Source organism: Megalops cyprinoides, chromosome 19 (assembly GCF_013368585.1).
Source record: "Megalops cyprinoides isolate fMegCyp1 chromosome 19, fMegCyp1.pri, whole genome shotgun sequence".
In the NCBI taxonomy this organism is placed as follows: Eukaryota; Metazoa; Chordata; class Actinopteri; order Elopiformes; family Megalopidae; genus Megalops; species Megalops cyprinoides.
In genome coordinates this window covers 2,790,498-2,812,939 of record NC_050601.1, presented here as the reverse complement: position 1 = coordinate 2,812,939, position 22,442 = coordinate 2,790,498, and the positions used below count along the sequence as shown (strand labels likewise).

Genomic DNA, 22,442 nt, shown 5'->3' with positions numbered 1-22,442 from the left:
ATTACCCCTAATGCACTCACGCACAGACACACAGACACAAACACACACTCACGCATACACACACACACACACACACACACACTGCATCCAGATTGGGTGAGATGATGGGATTACCTTTCAATACCTCATGGAAGAAAGAGACCAAAGAAATGGTTCTGGCCTTCGCTTCAAAACAGTCACCTTTTTTTTAACATCTTTTTGCTGTTCCTTATTGGAATAGGATGTAGGTGTAAGTATATATTATTAACACAGAGAGTTTAAATGGAAGACGCAGCTGCTGTGGCATTTACTTAAAGATAGTGGATTACAAAATAGACAACTGCGTCAAGGGTATGGTTGTGGCTGTTTGGATTTGTGGATTCAAAGATGAACCCATTCACCACCCAGGATCAAGTCCCCCTCACACACAGCGCCACCTGGCGGATGGTATGGTACCATGCTTATATTTGTATGCTCCCTGTTGTGGAGATGGAACTGATGCATCCGGCTGAATGTGTCGTCCTCAGACACACAGGCACACAGACACACAGGAGCACAGACACACAGACACACAGACACACAGGCACACAGACACACAGGCACACAGACACACAGACACACAGACACACAGGCACACAGGCACACAGACACACAGGCACACAGACACACAGGCACACAGGCACACAGGCACACAGACACACAGACACACATGAGCACAGACACTCAGACGCACAGACACACAGGCACACAGGCACACAGACACACAGACACACAGGCACACAGACACACAGACACACAGGCACACAGTCACACAGACACACAGACACACATGAGCACAGATACTCAGACGCACAGACACACAGGCACACAGACACACAGGCACACAGGCACTCAGACACACAGGCACACAGGCACACAGACACACAGGCACACAGACAGACACAGGCACACAGGCACACAGTCCTCCTGTCTGCAGTCTCCTCCTCCAGACCCACACACTTGCAGGACCGGGGGGGAGGGAGGGGGGTGCAGGAGGCGGAGCCAGACTGTTAAAATCGCTGAGTCATGTTTTCCAGGTGTTTGTCTGCCCTCATCCCGGCGGAGCATGGCTTTGATTGGGGAGCTGGCCTCGGAACCAGAGGGCTTTAATTTTCGAATTTTGGTGAGGACAGCATGGCCATGCCCTCAGCCGAGGTTCTGTGCTTAACTTGTATTCCTTCAGTAAAAGCTGCGTGTTTGAATGGGTGTAACATATCAGACATCTAAGTCATTCTGGATTAGGTTGTCGGATGGGAAAATGACCGGTGTACTGCACCGATTAGATTGGCTTCTAAGTGGATCTGTAAAATAGCAGAGCAGGGCTCAGGTCGGTGTTGTGGTTCAAAGGAGACGTTTGCAGGTGGTACTGAACTTCTGATTTCTGCCCCAAATGACTGATACAGGCTCAGCTCAACTAACCAGAATCATAACCCTTAGCACTGAGTGAAAAAATATCAAACAGACCAAGGGCAAAAACTCAACCAGAGCAGGAGAATGAAATAAAATAGATTTATTAATCTGTTTTATTTATTTTACATCTACAGAGATGGGCTACACATTCTGGTCCTGAACTGATCCACCACATAGTTACCCCACACTTTAACTATTCAGGTAACACACTGACTCACACTCTAGAATGGCCAGGGACCTTCAAAAACACCTTATTGAAGAAAGCTAGTTCAAATAAAAGGGAATAAGAGAGTCCAATTTAAAATCAAACAGTTTCCCTATGAGGAGCTTTTTGATTATAATCTGGAAGTTGTTACTTTATTTATTTACATATTTATTTTGATTGGCGTGGATGTGTACTTTTTTTCCAAACAGCCTGGCACAAAATTATAATCATCCAGTTGCATGTCACTCAGAAGAGTGATTGACAGGGTGGAGCAGCAGGGGTGGAGAGAGGTGGGAGTCAGAGAGGGAGAGAGAGAGAGAGAGAGGGAGAGAGAGAGAGGGAGGGAGAGAGGGAGAGAGAGGGAGGGAGAGAGAGGGAGAGAGAGAGAGGGAGGGAGAGAGGGAGAGAGAGAGAAAAGGGAGAGGGAGAGAGAGAGAGAGAGAGAGAGAGAGGGAGGGAGAGAGGGAGAGAGAGAGAAAAGGGAGAGGGAGAGACCACCCAGTGTGATAAACAGCCTGTACTGCAGTGCCCTGCTGCCATCAGCGTGAGCATGCAGCTTGTGCTCTCTCTCCCTCTCTCTGTGTCTGTGCAGGAAGCTGTCAGTCACATTTCTTTTCCTGTTGTTTTGTTTTTGTCATAATCCGCATGTGTGTGTGTGCGTGTGTGCGTGTGTGCATGTGCATGTGTGTGTGCACGTGTGCGTGTGTGTGCGTGCGTCCGTGCATGCCTGTGTGTGAAACGAATGGTTTTATATTTATTTGGTAGACTGTCGCCTGCCTGTTAATGGTGCTTCATGTTCGATCTTTCAAATCATTTTTCTAAACACTGTACAAAAAAGTGGAGCAGCAATGTACATCGCCATGCCGACCAGATTGCCCTAACCAGAGACTGCTGTGACATCTGTAATTTTCTTGCTCTCTCTCCCTCCCTCTGTTTCCCCCTCTCTCTGTCTTCCTCTTTCTCTCTCTCCTTTTCTGGCAAACAGCCACACTCCAGGTAAATTAAAATCGTGTAAGGTCAGAGCAGCAATGTTCTACCTGCAATTCCAGCCTACCACCTTCAGTCAGAGTTGCTGCTGGCCCACGTTGCTTCAGGAGGGCTATGCTCCTTTCTGGGAGTGGTGTGGCGTAACAGGTATGGCTTGGTAAGCGTGGGGTCATGTTCAGCAGGCTCTGACTGGCCTGTGTAGTGCAGATAGATCGACCAGCGGAGACATGTGAGACAGTTTGTCATGGCCCTCTCTCTCCGGGGATCCTCCAGATTTCATTAGTGCAATGTGAAATCGCATTGTTATTTGCGTTACTGTTCCTGATGAGATTCACCCCCACCCCCCACCCCCCCACACAGCCTGTTCGTGTTCCCATCTGTGGGGTGACACAGTCCCTCCCTGCGCCTCCTCCTCCTCCTCATACAGCTCAGTGTGTCTCCAAAGCTGACTGCTGCTGTTTTTACTCATAATTTCCCTACCTCTCCCTCTCACACTCCTCACTTCTCTCTTTCCCTTTCACACCATTCTCCTTCCCTCTCTGACCCTCACACACTCACACCTCTCTGTTCTCTTCCCCTCCTTCTCTCTGTCTCTTTCACCATCCCTCTGTAATTCAAATACATCTTTTATTTATTGGCATTAATTCCATTGTGTAAATATTCCCCAAAGCGCATAATATGCACATATACATATAGACACACACACACACATATATATATAAATGCATGAAATAAACAAATAAGAAATAAATAATGGCTACAAATCATAACTAATGAAAAACTAATGATTGAACTGGTTATATTATAATTATAGATTATAGTGATTGGTGGTTATTCTCTCTGTGTTCCTTTAACCCCACCCTCCCTTTCTGACTGTCTCATGCCCTGCCCCTGTCTTGCCACATGTGTATTCACAATGATGTCATCTCAGTCACCCAACAAAATGACGTTTGCATGGAAAACAAACTGTGTAAAAACAGAGGTGTCTGTGGGATCCTGGGCTCAAATGGCACTGTTGAAGGTGATTTTGTGACACCCCACATTTTCAAAAAATTCGACATACATTTATTCACCTCTCCCCATCCTGTCTATTCTAAAAGACAGCCGAGCATGTTTTATATTGCCATATGGGAAATGCTTATGTTTTATCCTGAGGTAAATCGCAAATTTGTATTTTTCAGTGTAGTACCAAATCTGACCAATAGAGGTCAAGGTATCCATGCGAGAACCTATGGTAGGACCCGACCACATGGAGTTAACGCCACAGTGAAGCATACTGCTGTTTTTACTGAGGTGATTTCTTTCTGCAACTGACACACAGGAAGTGCAACATGAGTGTCGTCTCACATTCAAGACTTGTGCTATAGCACTACACATCTCTGTGCCCATCAATACAAGCACCAGCTTACAACTAGTGTCCTGTATAATAGACACCATTACACAGGGCCAGTTTCATAGCTAACATTATACACATTATCGGCAGGAAAATGAAATTTCCGTGCCAGTCAAAATCCTCAAATCTTGTGTCAGCAAGAGAAAGAATTACAGAAGCTTGATTCAGATGGAAAGTCATTCTTACCCAGCAGTGTCTGACATGGGCAGTACTGCTTGATGTGTGTGAATCACACCACTTGAACAGCTCTTTAGATTATTCTCATACTAGTCCTCTGAAGAGGAAAGCCTTGTCTTCAGAGTGGAATTCTGGGAAAGTGGAAGACCCAGAGTGACTGCAATGACTATCAAGGCTTGGGAGGATGGAGTCCGGGGTGGATTAATTAATCAGCAGTGGGACAGCAGTGTGGTGTAGTGAGTGAGGACTGGTAAGGCAGGGCTCATAACCGAAAGGCTGCCGGTTCAATTCCCCGCTAAGGTGCTGCTGTTGTACCCTTGGGCAAGGTACTTAACCCACAATTACCTCGGTAAATATCCGGCTGTATAAATGGATAAAATTGCAACCTACTGTATGTAATTTGGTCTGGATAAGAGCGTCCGCTGAATGACACTAATGTAATGTAACCGCAGAGCAGGGTATCTGATGGGTTCCCTCCCTCTGCTACATGCAGCGTTAGCGTGTTCCACTGGGGCGGGTGTGCGTGCTGGGCGTTGGCAGGACCAGCACGGGACTGTGATGAGTCCAGCCACGTGTCTCTGAAGCCCGGAGAAACACTCGTAACGGCTGCCACCGCTAAGTCCCTGCACGCTTAGCTGTAACAGCTCCTGCCTCCCCCCCCCCATTCCTTCTCTCTCTCTCTGCCTCCCTCTCTCCGTCACTTTCCCTATCTCTTTCTGCAGAGGGCTTATTGTATTGCTCCCAGAGAAGCCGAGCTGTCACCTTCAGTTTCAGTAGAATAAGATGTTAGATCTTGCTGATCCATTGTGCGTGTGCGTGTGTGTGTGTGTGTGTGTGTGTGTGTGTGTGTGTGTGTGTGTGTGTATGTGTGTTTGTGTGAATGTGCATGTACGCTTGTGTGGCTAGAGGCAGCAGTACCAGAAAATGTCATGCACATACAAACCCACACCCACACACACACACACACACACACACACACACACTACTCAACCTCCAAAATGATATCATCTCTGTACACATGCAAAACACTTGCACAAGGTTGCACAGCCGACGCCACAATCTGAGTTTTGCATTCAAAACCCATTTCCTCTGCACCGAATGTGCAGAATCATTTGCAAACACCCCCTAAGCTGTAGAGAGCAAAGGTGTAGACCACACTGCCATGCCCCCAGAGCCTTTTCCACTCGGTGTTGGCCACACCTGGCTGCGTGGGCTGTCCCTGGAGATGGGATTTTGGTCATTGTCATAAATGCCCTATAGATGTGCTACGCAGTCCAGATGGAATTGGTCTGCGTAGAGAGACTTCGGTTGGCACCTCACTGATCTGAGAACAATGGCCCACGAGCCGGCTAACAGCCAGATTACCCATCATGCTCCTGTCCTCAGCACAGATCTTCCAATTTAGCCGTTAACTAATGCACAGGTCTACCTGCGAGGATACACCAGCTGAAAGGTGTGGTACTGTTTGTATGTGTTCTGTATTTGGCTGTGTATCTGTGTGTGAGCGTGTGCAGGTGGAGGCGTGTGTTTCTGTAGCGCCCGTCTGCCAAGGCAAAAATCTAATTTGGCCAATAAATATAAAAGCCACAGAAAGTAAACACTGTATAAAAGCCCCATTGTCTCTGTAGACATCTGACTATATGATGGCTGTTTCTCTTCTCTCAGTGACCTCAGGTTTGTTTTTTAATGAGCCGTAGGGCTATAGCGGAGGAGGACAAAGGCGTGTGGTATCAGCTGTTATCTACTCACTGCACAGCAACAGCAATGACCTTTTGTATGTTTGTTGCCATTGGCTATGGTTGGTCAGTAATATCGTATCTGTTGACACTGCACTGATATAAGGCCCTTTGGTACACATCATCATGGCAAAAACTCTTTGCTGAGTCTGTTCTGGGCCAATCCGTTCCTTCGTTTCCCTCAAGGACTGGCCCTAGATTAGGCAGTGCTTCCTATATCCCAGGATGCAGCGTTAACTGGCAAGGTCTTGGGGAACAATACAAGGAAAAACTCAGCTCCACAAATAGCTCTGTGCGCCTCCATCCCCATGAGAAAGTAAAAACTCCCTGCCTGTGTGGTTAAAGTTGAGAACGTCGGAGGAATGTTCCTGGATGAACACTGAGTCACGCGTTGAGCCCGAGGGTGAAACGACGCTAATACTTACGGCTGACAGAGCCTTCCTCGTGTGGGAAAACTTGGCTGAATCTTTGACACGATTGGGCAAGGCAAGCTGTTTATCGTGTGCTTGTAATCGCTAACAGCCGACTCCTTTCTTCCCAGCCCAGAGAGCAGGGCTGTTTTCAGGAAGTGAATTTGTTTGCTGATTCACTGCTGTGTTTTTTCGTAAAAGAGGTGGGTCAATGAAAATAAAATGAAATGTGCAAGAGAACAGTAAACAGATGGAGAGTGGAACACCTGGCTAATGCGTAACGTTCTCACAACAACGCTCTGACATTGTACCGGCATTTATGTTACTTTCAACAACCTATTGTTATCATGAAATGTCTGTGGTCCATCTGTCCATTTGCAGATAATTACCATGCATTTAGTCATCTGAATTATTGTTCCATGGGCCATGATTTTTTTAAATTTGCAATTAAGTTGGTTTTCTGATTTATTCTTTACTTTTGTTTTCAGAATTTTGTCCTCATAAAATTTTCTCAAGCTCATTTTCTCAAAAAAAAAAAAGCATCCCCCCACCCCTGCAGTTTTAGGTTAATGGTATTTACCAGGGCAGTATCTAGCTGGTCTAAAAAATGCGTAAGATGGCCAATGACTCTAAAATATTTGGAAACTTTTTAAGATTTAGGCAAGATGTCAAAAGAGGGGTCATGTGCATGCTAAATGTGTATTCTTGCCTTTAAACACATACAGTCAAATGTGTGCTTTCATTATGTGAAATGACCTTTGACCTTTGTTACATTTTAAATGTAAACTCACTACTTCTAGAATGTGGTCAATGATGTAAGATACTGATCGCATCACAACTCTTTTGTTGTTGAAATTATCAGCGACAACATTTACATCAAACACACACATAAACCTCTTCAGAAGTACTAACCTAAGCTACAGGGCACTTGGTGTATGTTTAGTACTTATAAAAGGTGTAAGAGAGGTCATGGTTGCTACAGCAACCTTGGTCTCAGTACAGTGTTTCTGATGGCAGCTGTTGGCCTCATTACTGTAGCTGACAATGTCTGTGCACAACATCTGAGAGATATGACAGTAGCGGAACAAGTGTGCTTAGCTTGGTCAAAAGGTTTTTACAATTTTAAATTTACAGAGAGCACAAGGGAGGAGTCTGTGTACAGGGATCCGAACAGAACAGAGTTCTGCCGTCTCTTTATTGGAGTTTGTGCGACACATACCGGACTGTAAGCACACAAAGGCCACAACACACTGGAACACTTGCTTTATGCACATCAAATTTACATACCATTTACATAAGCGTCACATCAGCGTGGATTTTGACCCCAGTGACCCCACGTCAACAACAGAAAAATGCTGTGTCCTTCTTCATTCTGCTTACTCTTTGGAATCATAATGCTTTTTTCCGGTTTGATCCAGACCATGGCATCCTTTGTCCTCCTTGGCCACTGAAAGCGGACGGCCCGAGGCTATGTGCGTGCACTCTCTGTGTGCGGGGTGCCTATCGGTAAATGAACCCTTTATCTGACCTAGCTGTGGTCTACAGAGAGCGTAATGTCTATAGAGAGCGTAATGTTAGCGGATCCTCTTTATTCCCACCCACAGCAGTTTGGAGGAGTCCAGCCCGCTGCCCAAATCACGGGCCAAAGATAAGAAGCAGAACAAAACAGGAATGCCACACAGCCAGAATAATAGCCGGGGATTTTGGGAAAAAGAACAAAAAGTAAAACAACTAACAAAAACATGGCATGACAAGAGAGACTAAGCTACCAACTGGCTTGTTAAATCAGTCACCAAGCAGACTCAAACCATGACCATTTCTACTCAAGAATGAGTCTCGTGTTTGTGGCCTTAAATGCATTTTTTGTGAAGCTGACAGGGTTTTGAAGGAAGGGGGAAAAAAAGCCAGAAAAACCAAAACGCCAACTGGCTTTTCAGTCCCACAACTCGGTGTGTAATCAGTGATAAATCGGCCAATTTGCCTGACAAAGCCGAACCTGGCAGCTCCACTGCTAGTCTTGGGTGATTGATGCATTTCTTCCTCTGTGGAGCTGATTCCTGTGGTGTGGACAAAGCAGTGCTGTGTAGTTATCAGGCTGTTCTGTCCTCCTTTTAGTTAGTGGGAGACATCAGCAGTGCGTTAAAACTGTAGCTGCTGCACTACATTTTTCTGAGCAGTGGCGGACATTCAAAGTCATGTTTGTGTCATGAGTAGATTTGCATGTGTTTATGGCTACACAGCGTATGTGTATAGCTGGATTCCGTTTCAAAATAAATTGTAGTTATACTATGGTTAGGTGTATCTTATATCATGCATATTAGTCAGTAAAAGTTCACGTTGTGAATTGTGATTTCCTGAAGCAGCACGCTGAAAGTATGCAAAATGTAAGGGAGTTTTTTTTGTTTGTTTTGCGAAGAGGCGTTCAGCTCGGTGCAATTTCCGTTAGAGCGCTTGGGAAGCGCTGTCTCTTGTGCGTAACGCACCCCTATTGCGGTCAGAGCGCCGCAACGCCGCCCTGCGAGCGATCGCACCTGAGCGCCTCGGCCGTCCTGCACCCCGCCAGCATTTCCTTTAGAAAGCACCGGAGGGGGGGGGGGGTGACGAATGCGTCACTCCCGTCCCGGTGCGTACCGCCCAGACTGCATTCCTGCGCGGTTATTCAACGAATTATTTTTACATTCTAACACGCGAGGACATGCAACTGCTCAGACAGCCCAGATAAAACAGTTGTGCGTTTTTTTAAAAAAATATTTTCTACCAGACTAAGAGCAAATATATCAAGCAATACAGGATGCCATGATACACGACTGCAAGAGCGTCTTCTGAAACGATTTGTGCCTCTTATTTCAGCCCCAAACTACATTGCTAAAACATTTAAGTGATGTTGGGGAATGTTCTCCGTGAGCGTGCCGGCGGCCTACTGCTCGCCCGTGTTCCTTGTGTGCACGCGGTTTTGCTTCAGTGCTTCTGGCAGCGCCTTTTTGACAGTCATCGGTGGGGGCAGCTGTCTGAGCCCTGGGGCTGCCATCATACTGCCACTGTTCCCTCATCTGAGATGGGGACGCCACTCTCATCCGTTACACCCCCCGAAACCCCTCCCCACAGGCCTGCTGTTAGAAAGCCATTCATCGAAACCTCTCCTCCGACCCGCTGAACGATACGTGCCCAGCGACCCAGATGTATTTCGGCCTATATTGGAGAGGGTGCCTGATCGACCTGATTCCAGAGTCGCTGGCTTTGCCGGGTTTCCCACGGCGCTAACTGGGCTGTAAATTCAGGACAGCCCGCCTGGCGTTTCGGTTCCAGCGCCGCGGGCCTGCGGAAGCCCTCCAGGTCCATTACGTATTCGGTTGGTTAAAGCAAGACGAGAAAATATGTAGCTGGAGTTGGGTTAGAGTGGTTGGGAGGTGTAAGTTCATCTAAACCCGACGTGAAGCAAAATAAGTGAATGAGCAGCTCGCTCCACTCACAAACTCCTAATGCAAAATCGAGTGTTCCTGCACATCAAACTGTTGTTACTCTTCACCAGGCTTATACATTTGGATGATAAGACAAAACCTCACTCAACATATTAGAAAATGGTTGTACTGTACTGACAAACCCCCTCGGTGCCAATTAACCTGACAGTGCTAACGCGTGGACTGGACATGCCTTAGACAATTAAACCTGTCGTCGGATCTTTGGCACGCTGCTTTCAAATTGTTTTGTGCGCTAACGGCATTCGCCCAGTTGCGGCGGCGGTGGCGCAGCTAACAGCAGCCTGGCACAAATTTAGAGGCAGCGCTACGGGTGTTATTGTCATTCTCTTTCCCTGCCCCCAACACAACCGCTGCCTGGCTGGTAACAACGGTGTATGTGTGTCCGTGTGAAACTGAACACCAGCAGCAATCGCAGGCGGAATTACGCACAGACAGCGGAGCGCGTCACTCAGCCTTCCCCTCCCTTCCCCAACCCCCGCGGCCCGGTCGCAGTGAAACGCATACGAGGCCGGCGTAGGTCTAAAGTACGCGAAACCACTCCCTCTCGCTCCCTCCTATCACGCACAATCTCTCCGACTCAGTGTTTTCCGCGGATAGCCAGTTTACATATCTTTCTCTGAAAAGGAAAAAGGCCATCGAAATATCATCGCAAAATATTAAAAGTTTTCCCGGAAACCGATTTGCTTACCGATCGACACCAGCAACTGATTGGGAACACAGAGATAGACACGATGGTGCTGAAGTCGGAAGACGGAGTCGGTAAGTTTTAAACCGCTGGCTAGCTGTTAAAAAGTTTATTTCCCCACCCTTCAACGTTGATATAACGTAAAACCGTAGCGTGTAGGGAGTTTGTTGATTTGTTGGGGGTAAAGTTGCACTATATAGCTTATGTAATTGTGAAATAATTAAGCGATGTTTGTGGAAGTAGCTGAAGGAGCGTATTCAACAGGTCTTCGCGGTCGTGTGTTTATACAATGTTTACTCAAACTCCATAGCGCTGGGAAACACGCTGGGCTGTCGATCTGGGCGATAATGGAATGGATTTTTGTGTAACAGCTCACATCGATAAACGCGTAAACAAAAAACAATCGACACAATATAATAGGAAACGCGGCGTGGTGAATGTATTGCGACATACGCGCGGCCGACAGCTCTGTTGGGTAAAATTAATTTTCGGAATTTGACCACACTATGTAGGTTTACTGTAAAGGTCTTTTCTCATCAAAACCACCTTCAGATCAATTCAGTCCTCAGTCTGTCTCAATGTAGATATTTGGTGGTCATAAAAACCAAAACGCTGCTCTTATAAAACTACCAAAATGCCAGACCAAATTTAGAATGCCAGGCCTTTAAAAAAATGAGGACTTTGGTGGTGTGATGGGTTACTTGTCATTTGGACACTGAAAGGGTCTTCCTCTACTATCATAAAATGAATTATCATGAAGGTTGCCCGGTTTATGCAAGTGGTATCCAGACACCAAAACACATTACTTCACTCCAACTGTTACTCATAGTTTGCAAACTTTCGATTTGTTTTCACGGGGTTTACTTAAGAGCAAGCTCTGCAAATCTGTGACGTTTACCTGAAACTTTAAGTCACAAACAGTTTGATAAGAACAATTTGCGTCAGCAAAACTTTTTTTGGTAATGGTTTGCTGAATGCTGCTCTTAATATTAATATTTTCTAAACCTGTGCCTCAGTTTTTTTGCTTTTCCTGAACTGAGCCAAATTTTATTTTGATGTTCTTTTTTTCCAGAGTTATACAAAATTGTAGGTTATACGTTGTGCTCAAATTTTGTTTTTCTGCAATTCTCTGTTGTCACAATACACACAAAAGTAGGCCTGAGAGCTGGTGACATGCTCCTGTGACAGTTTAAATAGTGCTGCTGTGCTACAGTGCAATATATGAATGAATGTGGAGATCCTGGGTATGTAAGCTCTTCCATCTCTTTTAATAACTAAATAAACATGATCTTCGCTTAAGAAGATAGCAGCTGCAGTTGTGTTTCGCTTTGTCTGTAGAGAAGACATCACTTAAAGCCATTCATAGTGCTGCATTATCATAATCACATTAGCAGGGAAGAAACTCCCAGAATGCCCGTGGGTGATGTGGGGATAGAATGACAAATGTAGCTGTTGTACTTCAGCTCTCTCGAGCGTCTCATTTTGCTGATCAAAGACTGCGTGTGTTCTTCAGCTCTGTAGCTGTAGATGCCGGATGTTTGTAAGTGTTAAACGTGTAATGCCTAGCGTCTGACGGCTGGTTTTGGGTTTTGCGTTTTGAGTATTGTCCGTTGTCTGATTCACGTCTCCGTAAATCTATACTTCAGCCTTCCTTTGATATGTCCATGTGTCTGACCTCATCACCAGAAAGGGCGGAACGGGTCTGTCTTCAGATCATTCTAGAATCATCATTTCAGCCGTTTCAGCCTGGGCACTAAAGCTGCTGTCTGTTAGTGGTAATAATAATAATAACAATAATTATAGATTGTGTTGATGTTGTGCATAGCAGGGGTCCAGAAATGCTTGACAGTGCAGTGGGGGTGACTCGCCTCGGCCCCCTCCCAAGTGTACCCCCACCTGGGTGATGCATGGCAGCCATTTTGCACCTAGCACACATCATCCGAGCTGCGATGGATTAATATTCCTGTGATAAAGCCCTCATATTGCTGATACCCACTGCAGTTCGTAATGGCAGCGTATGGTGACAGTTTACACACCAAAAGAATTTAAAGAGCGAGCGGTGCCTGTATTACTTGTTTATTTTATGTGTAGCATTGCAGTGCGTTTTGGATTCTGTGATCTAATGACTGTGTTGTATTGCAGTGTGTGTATACTTGGCTTCCCTTAGTTTCTAGGCTGTCTAGTCAGGTTGCACAAGTTAACTTGTGGTAGGGCTTCAATAGTGTTATGCTCACACTTACTGGTCTGGGAGTGTTGTCGGCTTGGTCTGACACTACTGCTACTCATTCAATTTGAATGTATACACTTCTGTTCTGTTGTGCTGGTAGTCACTCTGAATAGCAGCATCTGCTAAATGAATGTAAAGAAAAGAATGTAATGCAAGGCTAGAAGAGTCTGAATGGAATATCATTCAGCTTTCCTCACTGTCTCGCTAGCAAGAAACCGGCGGCTTCTCCAGTTCACTTCCAAAGTCTGTACATGATGAAATTTGAACTGACAGCTGGCATATTTACAGTTAATTTCACCCCCCCCGCCCCAATCCCTGGATCCTCAGTGCCTCTGGCATTGTCCCAGTGCTGCAGTGGGGGTGGGGTGGGGGGGGTTGCCTTTATTGGTGACACGTTTGCTGCGCAGGGGCTCAGAAGACCCTTTCAGCTGTTACACCACTGTTCACACACCATTCCAGCAGATAAGGTTTCACAGTTTCACTTCCCCCGCCACTCGTTCTGGGTGCAGATACTGTATGCCCCTAAGATCTGATCCTGGATCAGTTTCAGGTTTTTTTTCTGTCTGTGGTTGAGAAGGGGATTAGGGGTTGGGTCAGACGATCCCGGATCCAGCTGTTGGGTGTAAAACGGAGCGGGTGTCTTGTTATCCATTTCGGTGCAGACGGGCACCGCTTGCCAAACGCATGGGCGCTTGCATAAGTTCATTACTGAGCGCTCGCTCGACGCCCTGGCTGCAAAGCCTGTAAATCTGTAGATGTTGCCTCATCTTTCAGAGGAGGTGGTTGTAGCAAGAGAGCAACACCTGATGTAGTAGCGCTGGCTTCCTTCCACAAAGCCAGTGTGTGTGAGTGTGTGTGTGCGTGTGTGTGTGCGCGTGCGCGCCTGTGCGCGTGTGTGTGTGTGTGTATGTGTGCGCGCGCGCGCCTGTGTGCGTGTGTGCGCCTGTGTGTGTGTGTGCGCGCGCGCGCCTGTGTGCGCGTGTGTGCGTGCTCTGTGTTCCCCTTTATTGCTCCCACTGTGTGGCTCCTTTTTGTCTGTCTCTCTCTCTCTCTCTCCTCCTTTCTTCTTCGCACTTTAGTCTTCTTTTTATCCTGCTCTTCCTTTTTGTCTTTTTGGCCCTATGCTTTGTTTGTATCTTCTCTCCCGCCCGGTTCTCTCTCCTTCTCTCCCTCTCTCTCGCCCGGTCCTCTCCTCTCCCTCTCTCTCTCGCCCGGTTCTTTCTCTCGCCCGGTCCTCTCTCCTTCTCTCCCTCTCTCTCGCCCGGTTCTTTCTCCCACCCGGTTCTCTCTCCTTCTCTCCCTCTCTCTCGCCCGGTTCTTTCTCTCACCCGGTCCTCTCTCCTTCTCTCCCTCTCTCTCTTGCCTGGTTCTTTCTCTCGCCCGGTCCTCTCTCCTTCTCTCCCTCTCTCTCTTGCCTGGTTCTTTCTCTCGCCCGGTCCTCTCTCCTTCTCTCCCTCTCTCTCGCTCAGTGCTTTCTCTCTCGGTTCTCTCCCCCTCTCGGTCTCTCTGCAGGTAAGGGCAGGTCCTCATTCTCTTCGTGGCTGTGAGCAGAGGCAGAAAGCCGCAGATATGCACTGCTGATAAGAAGAACAAACAGCACTGGAGTCGCGCACAGTCTGCTGTAGCGATGGAAAAAGGGCCCGGCGTAGCACAGCGACAGAAAAAGGGCCCGGCATAGCACAGCCACGGAAAAAGGGCCCAGTGTAGCACAGCCACGGAAAAAGGGCCCGGCGTAGCACAGCCACGGAAAAAGGGCCCGGCGTAGCACAGCCACAGAAGAAGGGCCCGGCGTAGCACGGCCACGGAAAAAGGGCCCGGCGTAGCACAGCCACAGAAGAAGGGCCCAGTGTAGCACAGCCACGGAAAAAGGGCCTGGCGTAGCACAGCCACAGAAGAAGGGCCCGGCGTAGCACAGCCACGGAAAAAGGGCCCGGCGTAGCACAGCCACGGAAAAAGGGCCCGGCGTAGCACGGCCACAGAAAAAGGGCCCGGCGTAGCACAGCCACAGAAAAAGGCCCCGGCGTAGCACAGCCACGGAAAAAGGGCCCGGCGTAGCACGGCCACAGAAAAAGGGCCCGGCGTAGCACAGCCACAGAAAAAGGCCCCGGCGTAGCACAGCCACAGAAAAAGGCCCCGGCGTAGCACAGCCACAGAAAAAGGCCCCGGTGTAGCACAGCCACAGAAAAAGGCCCCGGCGTAGCACAGCGATGGAAAGGGCACAGCATAACACTCTGGAAGGGCAATGCGGGGTGTGATTCCACTGGCACAGTATAGCACAGCAGTGGAAGTGTAGACAGTGTAAAGTGGGGTTTGATGCCAGAATGAAATCAGCCCAAAGATCAGTATCTGTCACTAGATTTTTATCAAGCTCTTCTCTCCAGGAACAATCTGCACATTATTGGTATATGTTGTGGATTGTTGTGCTTGTGTGTGTGTGTGTGTGTATGTATATGATTGTTGCTGCAGTGCAGCAGATCTCAGTCCTGCAGGTACCTCCTCTCTGCCCTCAGTGTGGCCTGCTGAAGTCCTGCTCTCTCTTTCTCTCTCTCTCTCTCTCTTTCTCTCTGTATCTCTCTCTCCCTGCACTCTGCTCTCCATCCTGAGGAAGAGAAACCACAATGAAGCTGCTGCTCTCACAATGAAGCCGCTCTCCTGCGTTTGGTGTTCTGCTCTTAATACTCTTATACTATAATACTAAGTGTGTTGCTATCAGCAGGAGGCTGGAATACATTTCTCTGTATCTGAGCCATTTAATGAGGAGTGGAACACTGGAACACATTGGAATATAAATGACAGAGGATCAAGTACAGCTAAATACCTTCATGTTGGTTGAAGTTGAACTCATAAACCCGATAAGTGTTTCATTGCAGCCCTCTCCCTCTCTCTTAAACTAGACAGCAGGGTAAGTCGTGCCAGTCTCGGTGGGTAACGCGTTGTTAGGTTTGTTCCTGGTTAAGTGTAACAAACACGTTTTGTCTGCTGTGGTGTGGAGTTTTGAGACGCATACGTTGGGTAAAGGTGTTGAGAAACAACCCCTGTGGTCAGTTTCGGAAGACAAACGGGCGAGAGGGCGCGTTTCGGGGGAGGTGCGGGGACGGGCGCAGTCTGCTGACCGCACGGAAACTGGGGCGCAGCTGCTCACTGTCAGCTGCCCCAGGGCGGAGTCGCAGGGTGGGGGGGGAGGGGTGCACGGCGCGGTTCTCACAGCTTTCGGCTCGGAGATGGCATCTTCCCTCGCTGCTCCACCCAGCGCAGCGAGAGAGAGAGCGCCTCGGCAGGAAGCTGCTGTCGCCCAAACAGGAAGGAACACTCCCTGCCACATCCTGGCCCTCTCGTGCGTGCGGTGACACCCCCAGGGGGCGGCAGTGAGCGCTGGTAGGGTGGGCCGTTAAACTGCACACCCCCGGAGCTCTGGTTCTGAGAGGCTATTAAAGGCCTGTGTGTGCCGAGTGCAGAGCCGCTGACACGTTTTGGCTGCTATGACACTCTCTGAGATTTAGTCACTTTGCCAGCCGGCACCCTGTGGTCCTGGCTTGGGTGACACAGAGAGCTGTGAGGAGTGTAGGGGATGTCTAGCTGTGCGACGGTGGTCAGAAAGTCAAGGCTACGCTACGAGATGGAAAGAGAAGCAAAAACAGGTCAGCGGCGTTACTGTGATTCTTGGTTGAATCGGAACACATCTGTGCCACTATAGTGGTGGAGCAGGGCTCATGACTGACAGGTTGCAGGTTCAATACCCCGCTGGGGCACTGCTGATGTACCCTTGGGCAAGGTACTTAACCCACAATTGCCTTAAATATTCTGTTGTATAAATGTTAAAGTAAGTGTAAGTCGCTTTGGATAAAAGCTTCTGCTAAATGATAATAATATAAGGTAACGTAATGTGTGAGAGGGCAGGTGTGACTGTCACAGGCTTCATGGAGAATATGATAGGGAGGTGAGAGTGGGAGCTTCACAGTGGCATGCAGATAGACACGTTTGCACATAGAGAGAAACAGGAAGCAAGCGCTTCTTAAAATGTGCATAACAGCACCGCACTCTCAGGGTGGAGGTATCAGTGTCAGATGAATAACCTGAAACTGCATGGAGTGGTTTTGTGTGTGTGTGTGTGTGTGTGTGTGTGTGTGTGAGAGAATGTGAGACCATGTCTGTGACTGTGTGGTTATGTTCGTGTGTGCGCGCGCGTCTGTGACTGTGTTTGTGTCAGGATGAGAGCGAGGGAGAGAGACATAATTAGAGTGTGAGAAGAATGGGTAAGAGTGTCTGTAATGATGTGTGTCTGTGTGTATGTATGCATGCAAGAGGAAGAGGGAATGGAAAGAGAGATAATAAGCATCTTTCTGTGGGTCTGGGTATGAGTGTGTGTGTGTGTGTGTGTGTGAGAGAGAGAGATAATAGGCATGTTTCTGTGGGTCTGTTTCTGTGGCTCTGTGTGAGAAAGAGAGAGATGATAAGCATGTTTTTGTGTGTGTGTGCGTGTGTGTGTGTTGTGTGTGTATGAGAGACAGAGAGACAGAGAGAGAGAGAGTGAGGGAGGGGGGACAAGGTGTGGGTGTGTTTCTGAATGTGTTTGTGAGAGAAGGCTAATAGGCATGTTTCTATGGGTCTATGTGTGAGAGAGAGATGATAAGTGTGTGTGTGTGTGTGTGTTTGTGTGTCTGTTTCTGTAAGTGTATGTGTGTTCCTGTAAGTGTGTGTATATGTATATGTGTGTTTGAGAGAGAGTGTGAATGTATACAGTGTCAGTCAAAAGTTTGGACACACCTGATTAAGATAATGGGAAACATGCTTTCAAAGACACCTTGATCTAAAGACTTATGCTTAAATGCAATGAAATATGTTCCTTAGTCAAATATAAATCATGGCAATGATGCCTGTGTATGAACCCCCCCCCAAAAAAAAAAAAGTATTAAAAAAAAAACTTTTTGGCCTTACTTTAAAGAATCTAAAATATAAGAGTTTTGTTTTCAACACTTTTTCTGGTCACTGCATATTTCCATATTCCATATTTATTTCATAGTTTTGATATCTTTACTGTTATCCTAAAATGGCGAAAATAGTCAAAATAAAAAATAGCAATACTATAAAATTTGATTGGTGCTGTGTTTGTGGGGGGTGTATATGTGTGTGCGTGTGTTTGTGTGTGTGTGTCTGTGTGTGGGGTGTATATGTGTGTGTTGTTCTGTGAGTGTGTGTCCCTGATACAGGATGTTTGTGTAGCTCTGCTATGTCCGTGTTTGTGTAGTGAGGAGGCCCTGTCTGCTCTCTCCCCGCCCCGATCCCCATCCCAGGCCAGACTGAGCGCCTGCTAAAATCACAGCGCCCACAGACAGGGGCACAGTGGCCCCAAATCTCTGATCCCTGTGAAAGCTAGCCCAGCCAGATCCAAAGCGTGTACACACAGGGACACAGGGGTCAGGAGGACGCATAGGGACACAAGGGAGACACAGGTACAGAGGGGTCATGGGGGTCACGAAGGACACACCGGGACACAGCCCAGATTTTTATCTGAACCTAGCTGTAGAGAGCTTGTTTTGATAATGCAGCAGAGGGCTGTACTCTTGAATCACACAACTTGCTCTGAATTCTGGGTAATGGTGTTTTAAGAGTGCACCGTAGCCTACAATGCCAAAGAGAAGCAGAAAGCCGTGGTCCAGACAGGGCTCACTCGCTCCCGTGTGAACAGACAGCTGACTGTGCTGTTGCTCACGCTCAGTACTTCCTCTCTGTGGGAACGTGCGCGTCACTCAAAAGATCGCGACCTTTCCTGTAACTGTGGTTCCGTTACCGCCTTTTACACTGGCGCTGGCCGCTCGTCACATGTCCCCTGAGAAGCTCCTCTCTTTCAGTTATCCCCCTGGCACCAGTTTGGATTTCCTGTTCTCTCCAGCGTGGCAGGACAGGGGCGGCACAGACAGCGTGTGCCTTCATTAATCTTCCCCCCGGAAACATCTGATACAGTCAGCTCCAAAAAAAAGAGAGTTTCACAAGAGGTGGAGCTGATGTTTGAGGAATGAATCAGAAAGCCCTTGGAGGCTTCAGCTGCATTCTTTAATACTGCTGTTTACTTTAGGGGCGTGTCTTATTTATTTTCTGCCGCCTCACTGACTATGAGGAATTCTGGGTTCCCTGAGTGTCAGGGACTCATTCTCTGAGTCACAGTGACCCGGTATAGAGCTCATCCTGGGCAGCTTTTTGAGTCAGTCACAAACACGTGGTCTGTGAATTGGAAAGCCAGGAGAGGACTCATGTGTATGTATGTGTGTGTGTGCGTGTGTGTGTGTGTGTGTGTGTGTGTGTGCGTGTGTGTGTGTGTGTGTGTGTGTGTGTGTGTGTGTGTGTGTGTGTGTGTGTGTGTGTGTGTGTGTGACTCAGGTCTGGACAGCTGTGTGGCGGAAGAGCGCTCTCTTCAGCGAGAGGTGGGAAGGTCACAGAGGTGTGGAGAGGTGTTTGCAGTGCGCGTTACTCTCTTAGCGAGGAGAAGAGGGAATGACCAGGAGAAAGAGCGTTGGACAGCCACTGGGTGGAGCCTCCGCATCTCTGACAGTTACGAGAGAGAGAGAGAGAGAGAGGCAGAGAGAGAGGGAGGGAGAGGGAGGGAGGGAGGTAATGGGGGGTGGGCGCAGGGGTGTTGCTCACCAGATGTAGTGGAGTGTCGGTGGCCGGGCTGGGTAGTGTGCGCTCTGGACAGCTCTGCACGCGCTGCGCTGCCTCTCTCTCTGTCTCTCGCTCTCTTGCTCGGCTGCTCTCTCTGCACCATGGAGTCCCTGGGATTATAATCGGCGCGGCCGGAGGAGCTGACCGCCGCAAACTGCGCCGCCGTTCTGTTGACCCCGCGAGGAGGAGGAGGAGGAGGAGGAGGAGGAGGGAACGAGAAACGCAGAGTGTGTTGTGCACTGCACCGGCAGGGGAAGCACGTTCGGTAGGGGCAGCAAGATTGATTGTTTTAGTTCTGGTTGAAAGCTGGTCAGAGAATGGACAAATTGGATCTCCTTTAATTTCCCTCCTCAGTATTAACGGAGTCAGGCCGACGGGGTGTTTTGGTAAAACTTAGGCTGCTTGAGCTTCTCGGAACTGCTGAAATTTGAATAGAGTGTGACTGGGTGTGTGAGTGGTGCTCACGAGTGGTGTGAGCTCTGATTCCTGACTGATCTGGGAACAGTAGAGTGGGTGGTGTGATGTGTGAAGACCGTAACAGCAGCCCGGCGAAAGGCAATCTTCAGTGTGTGTGTGTGTGTGTGTGTGTGTGTGTGTGTGTGTGTGTGTGTGTTTGCAGTACAGTATGCATCCACGTGTTGTGAACTTGGACTGTTATGGTCTGCATAACAGAGAGACAGAGAGAAATATCTGAAATATCTGCTCGATCACATGCTCATATTGTCTGCGTGTATGTATCTGCTGTCTATGTTCTGGAAATGAACCCAACCCGTGAGACATCCAGGCATTGGGTGAAGTTGTGTCATGACAGCTGCTTGTATGTGTGTGTGCGTGCGTGTGTGTGTGTGTGCGTGTGTGTGTGTGTGTGTGTGTGTACAGCATTGTGTGCGTGTCTGTCTCCTTTGTGTGTGGGTGACACTGTTTGCACTTATCAGGGAGGGTACAGAAGTGTCATGGCAGTGCTGAGAGTGGGGGTAAGGCTCTCCACAGGCCTGACAGGGGACAGTCTCTGAGCCCAAAGGAAAGCTCTGCCCTGGGGGGGGGGTGCACAGGGTCTGGTGGCTAGGCCTTTAAAGGGGGCTGTTTCAGTTTTTAGTTGACATGTTGAGTTGTTTTGCTCGGTTTAGTGGGGAAGCCAATGAAGTGTGGTATTCAGAGGGGCCTTGAACCACCCGCAGGAATCACTGACCTACATGACTAAACTGAGCAGAGAGGCAGGGGGGAGGAGGGGTCACGCTTTGGCGTGTGAGCCTTATTGAAGCCACTGTGATGTTCACTGTTCCTGTATATTACAGTGAACCAGTAAGAGTCTGTGATTTGCCGTGACACACATTTTATTGATGTTGTGGGGGCTGAAGTGTGGCGTAGCGGTTAGGAGCAGCGCTCGTAACCAAAAAGTTGATGGTTCAGTTCTCCACTAGGGCACTACTGTTGTACCCCATAGGCAAGGTGCTTAACCCACAATTGCCTCAATATATATCCAGCATATAAATAGGTGAAATTGCAACCTGCTGTATGGAAGTTGGTTTAGATAAGAGCATCTGCTAAATGACATTAATGTAATGCCTCTGGATTTCTGTATTGTGAAACATAATTAACTAGGATATCTAAGGATAAAAAAAACATGACAGAGATGCATTGAACGATAAACTGGATGAGATGGGAGTTAGCTCTGATAGGGGAGAGCAGTGCTTTTCAGCCTCCAGACCTGGCAGCCTGTAGCATGGGGGTCAGGTATATGAACACCCATCAGAGCCTGGAACTCGGAATGTGGAACCTTCCTTTGTTTGCCATTGTTGCAGAAGGTCCTTAATGTGGGCCGCACAAAGGAGGCTGTGATCCTGTGTGTCTCCCTGTGTTGTTGAGCCAGTGGGATTCCCACGCCTCGTAGATGGTTCTCACCTCAGCCTCCCACCCGTTCAGGTTGGACTGAGGTCTGAATGAGGGGCCGCATTGTCCTGCGTGTCCCGTCGGAGCGACCCGGTCAGGCCTGGAGGAGGAATGAGGGCGGTGCTGCATTTTGCGTTTTTGGGATGCGGTCAGAGGTCAGGGGGTCAGGGTTGGATACTGCGGTCAGGTCTGTGTGGTGACCTGTCATTCCCTTCTAATGCCAGGGGTTTGCTGGGACGGTATATGGGCCAAGCTAGTGTCACCTCCCTGCTTCTGATGTATCCCTTCTGCCAAGCAAGCTCCCTGCTCAAATAGCTCAGGCAGCAAGTCTCTAAAGAGACTGCGTCCATTTGAAAACGGATGCGCTTGTGTATTGTGCGCCACATGCTGGCGTTTATGGCGATACCCACGAGAGCGGAATGCCTGTGGAAACTGCGAGGAAGCAGCCTGAAACGGCTGCACTCGGGCTGGCGCTGCGGCGTGGGACTGAACTGCTGTGCTGAAACTGCAGCAGCACTCGGCTGGATGAACAGCCAGCCGCGGCCACCTGTGTCACCTGTGTCACCTGTGTCACCGCTCACCTGTGCACCGCATCCTAAGGCAATCTCGAGGGTAGGAGGCGGGGGTTTTAAATGAGAGTAAAGCCGTTTGATTGGGTGCGGCGAGGAGGTGCTTCTGAGGAGGGCTGCTCTGGGGCTTCAGGTGCACTGTGGTGTGCTGTTCTACGCTGTTGTATGTTGTTGTACGCTGTTATGCACCCTGAGTCTGAGGGCTGATCTCTGTGAGGAGGAGGAGAAGAGTCTGCATTGATGCAGAAGGGGTCCAGCGAGGACACAGTGATGCTATCTCCTGATCTCCTATCCGGTACTACACCCTGCTCTCAAAATACCCACGCCCCCCTCCTAATTTACTGCACTGGGTCCCAGTGCAGCAGACAGTGAAACACTCGGGGGAGGGAGGGGGGGTCAGGAGAGGAGGGGAGAGAGCACACAGGAAGAGAGAGAAGGAAAAATAACAGCAGATAGGCAAGAGAAGGGAGAGGGTAACAAGCAATTTAAGAAAGAGGAGAGAGGGAAGGGGGAGGAAAAGCGAAGGAAGGGAAGGAAAGAAAAGAGCTGGAGAGAGGAAGAGAGTCCATGAGTGGGAAAGAACTGTAGGAGGGGCTGGA

At 48.5% G+C, this 22,442-nt stretch overlaps 1 protein-coding gene across 2 annotated transcripts in view; it reads left to right on the top strand.

The window, feature by feature from the left end:
* LOC118794895 (cytohesin-1-like) overlaps positions 1 to 22,442 on the top strand; it is a 53,221-nt gene that overhangs the window by 6,839 nt on the left and 23,940 nt on the right. Inside the window, exon 1 of one of the 2 annotated variants that reach the window (XM_036553185.1) lies at positions 10,320 to 10,574. The exons of the other annotated variant lie outside the window; for it this stretch is intronic. Coding sequence (XP_036409078.1) covers positions 10,547 to 10,574 — 28 coding nt within the window. The 5' untranslated portion in view covers positions 10,320 to 10,546. Of the gene's footprint in view, positions 1 to 10,319; positions 10,575 to 22,442 lie in introns of those variants that run through there. 2 annotated transcript variants of the gene reach the window in all.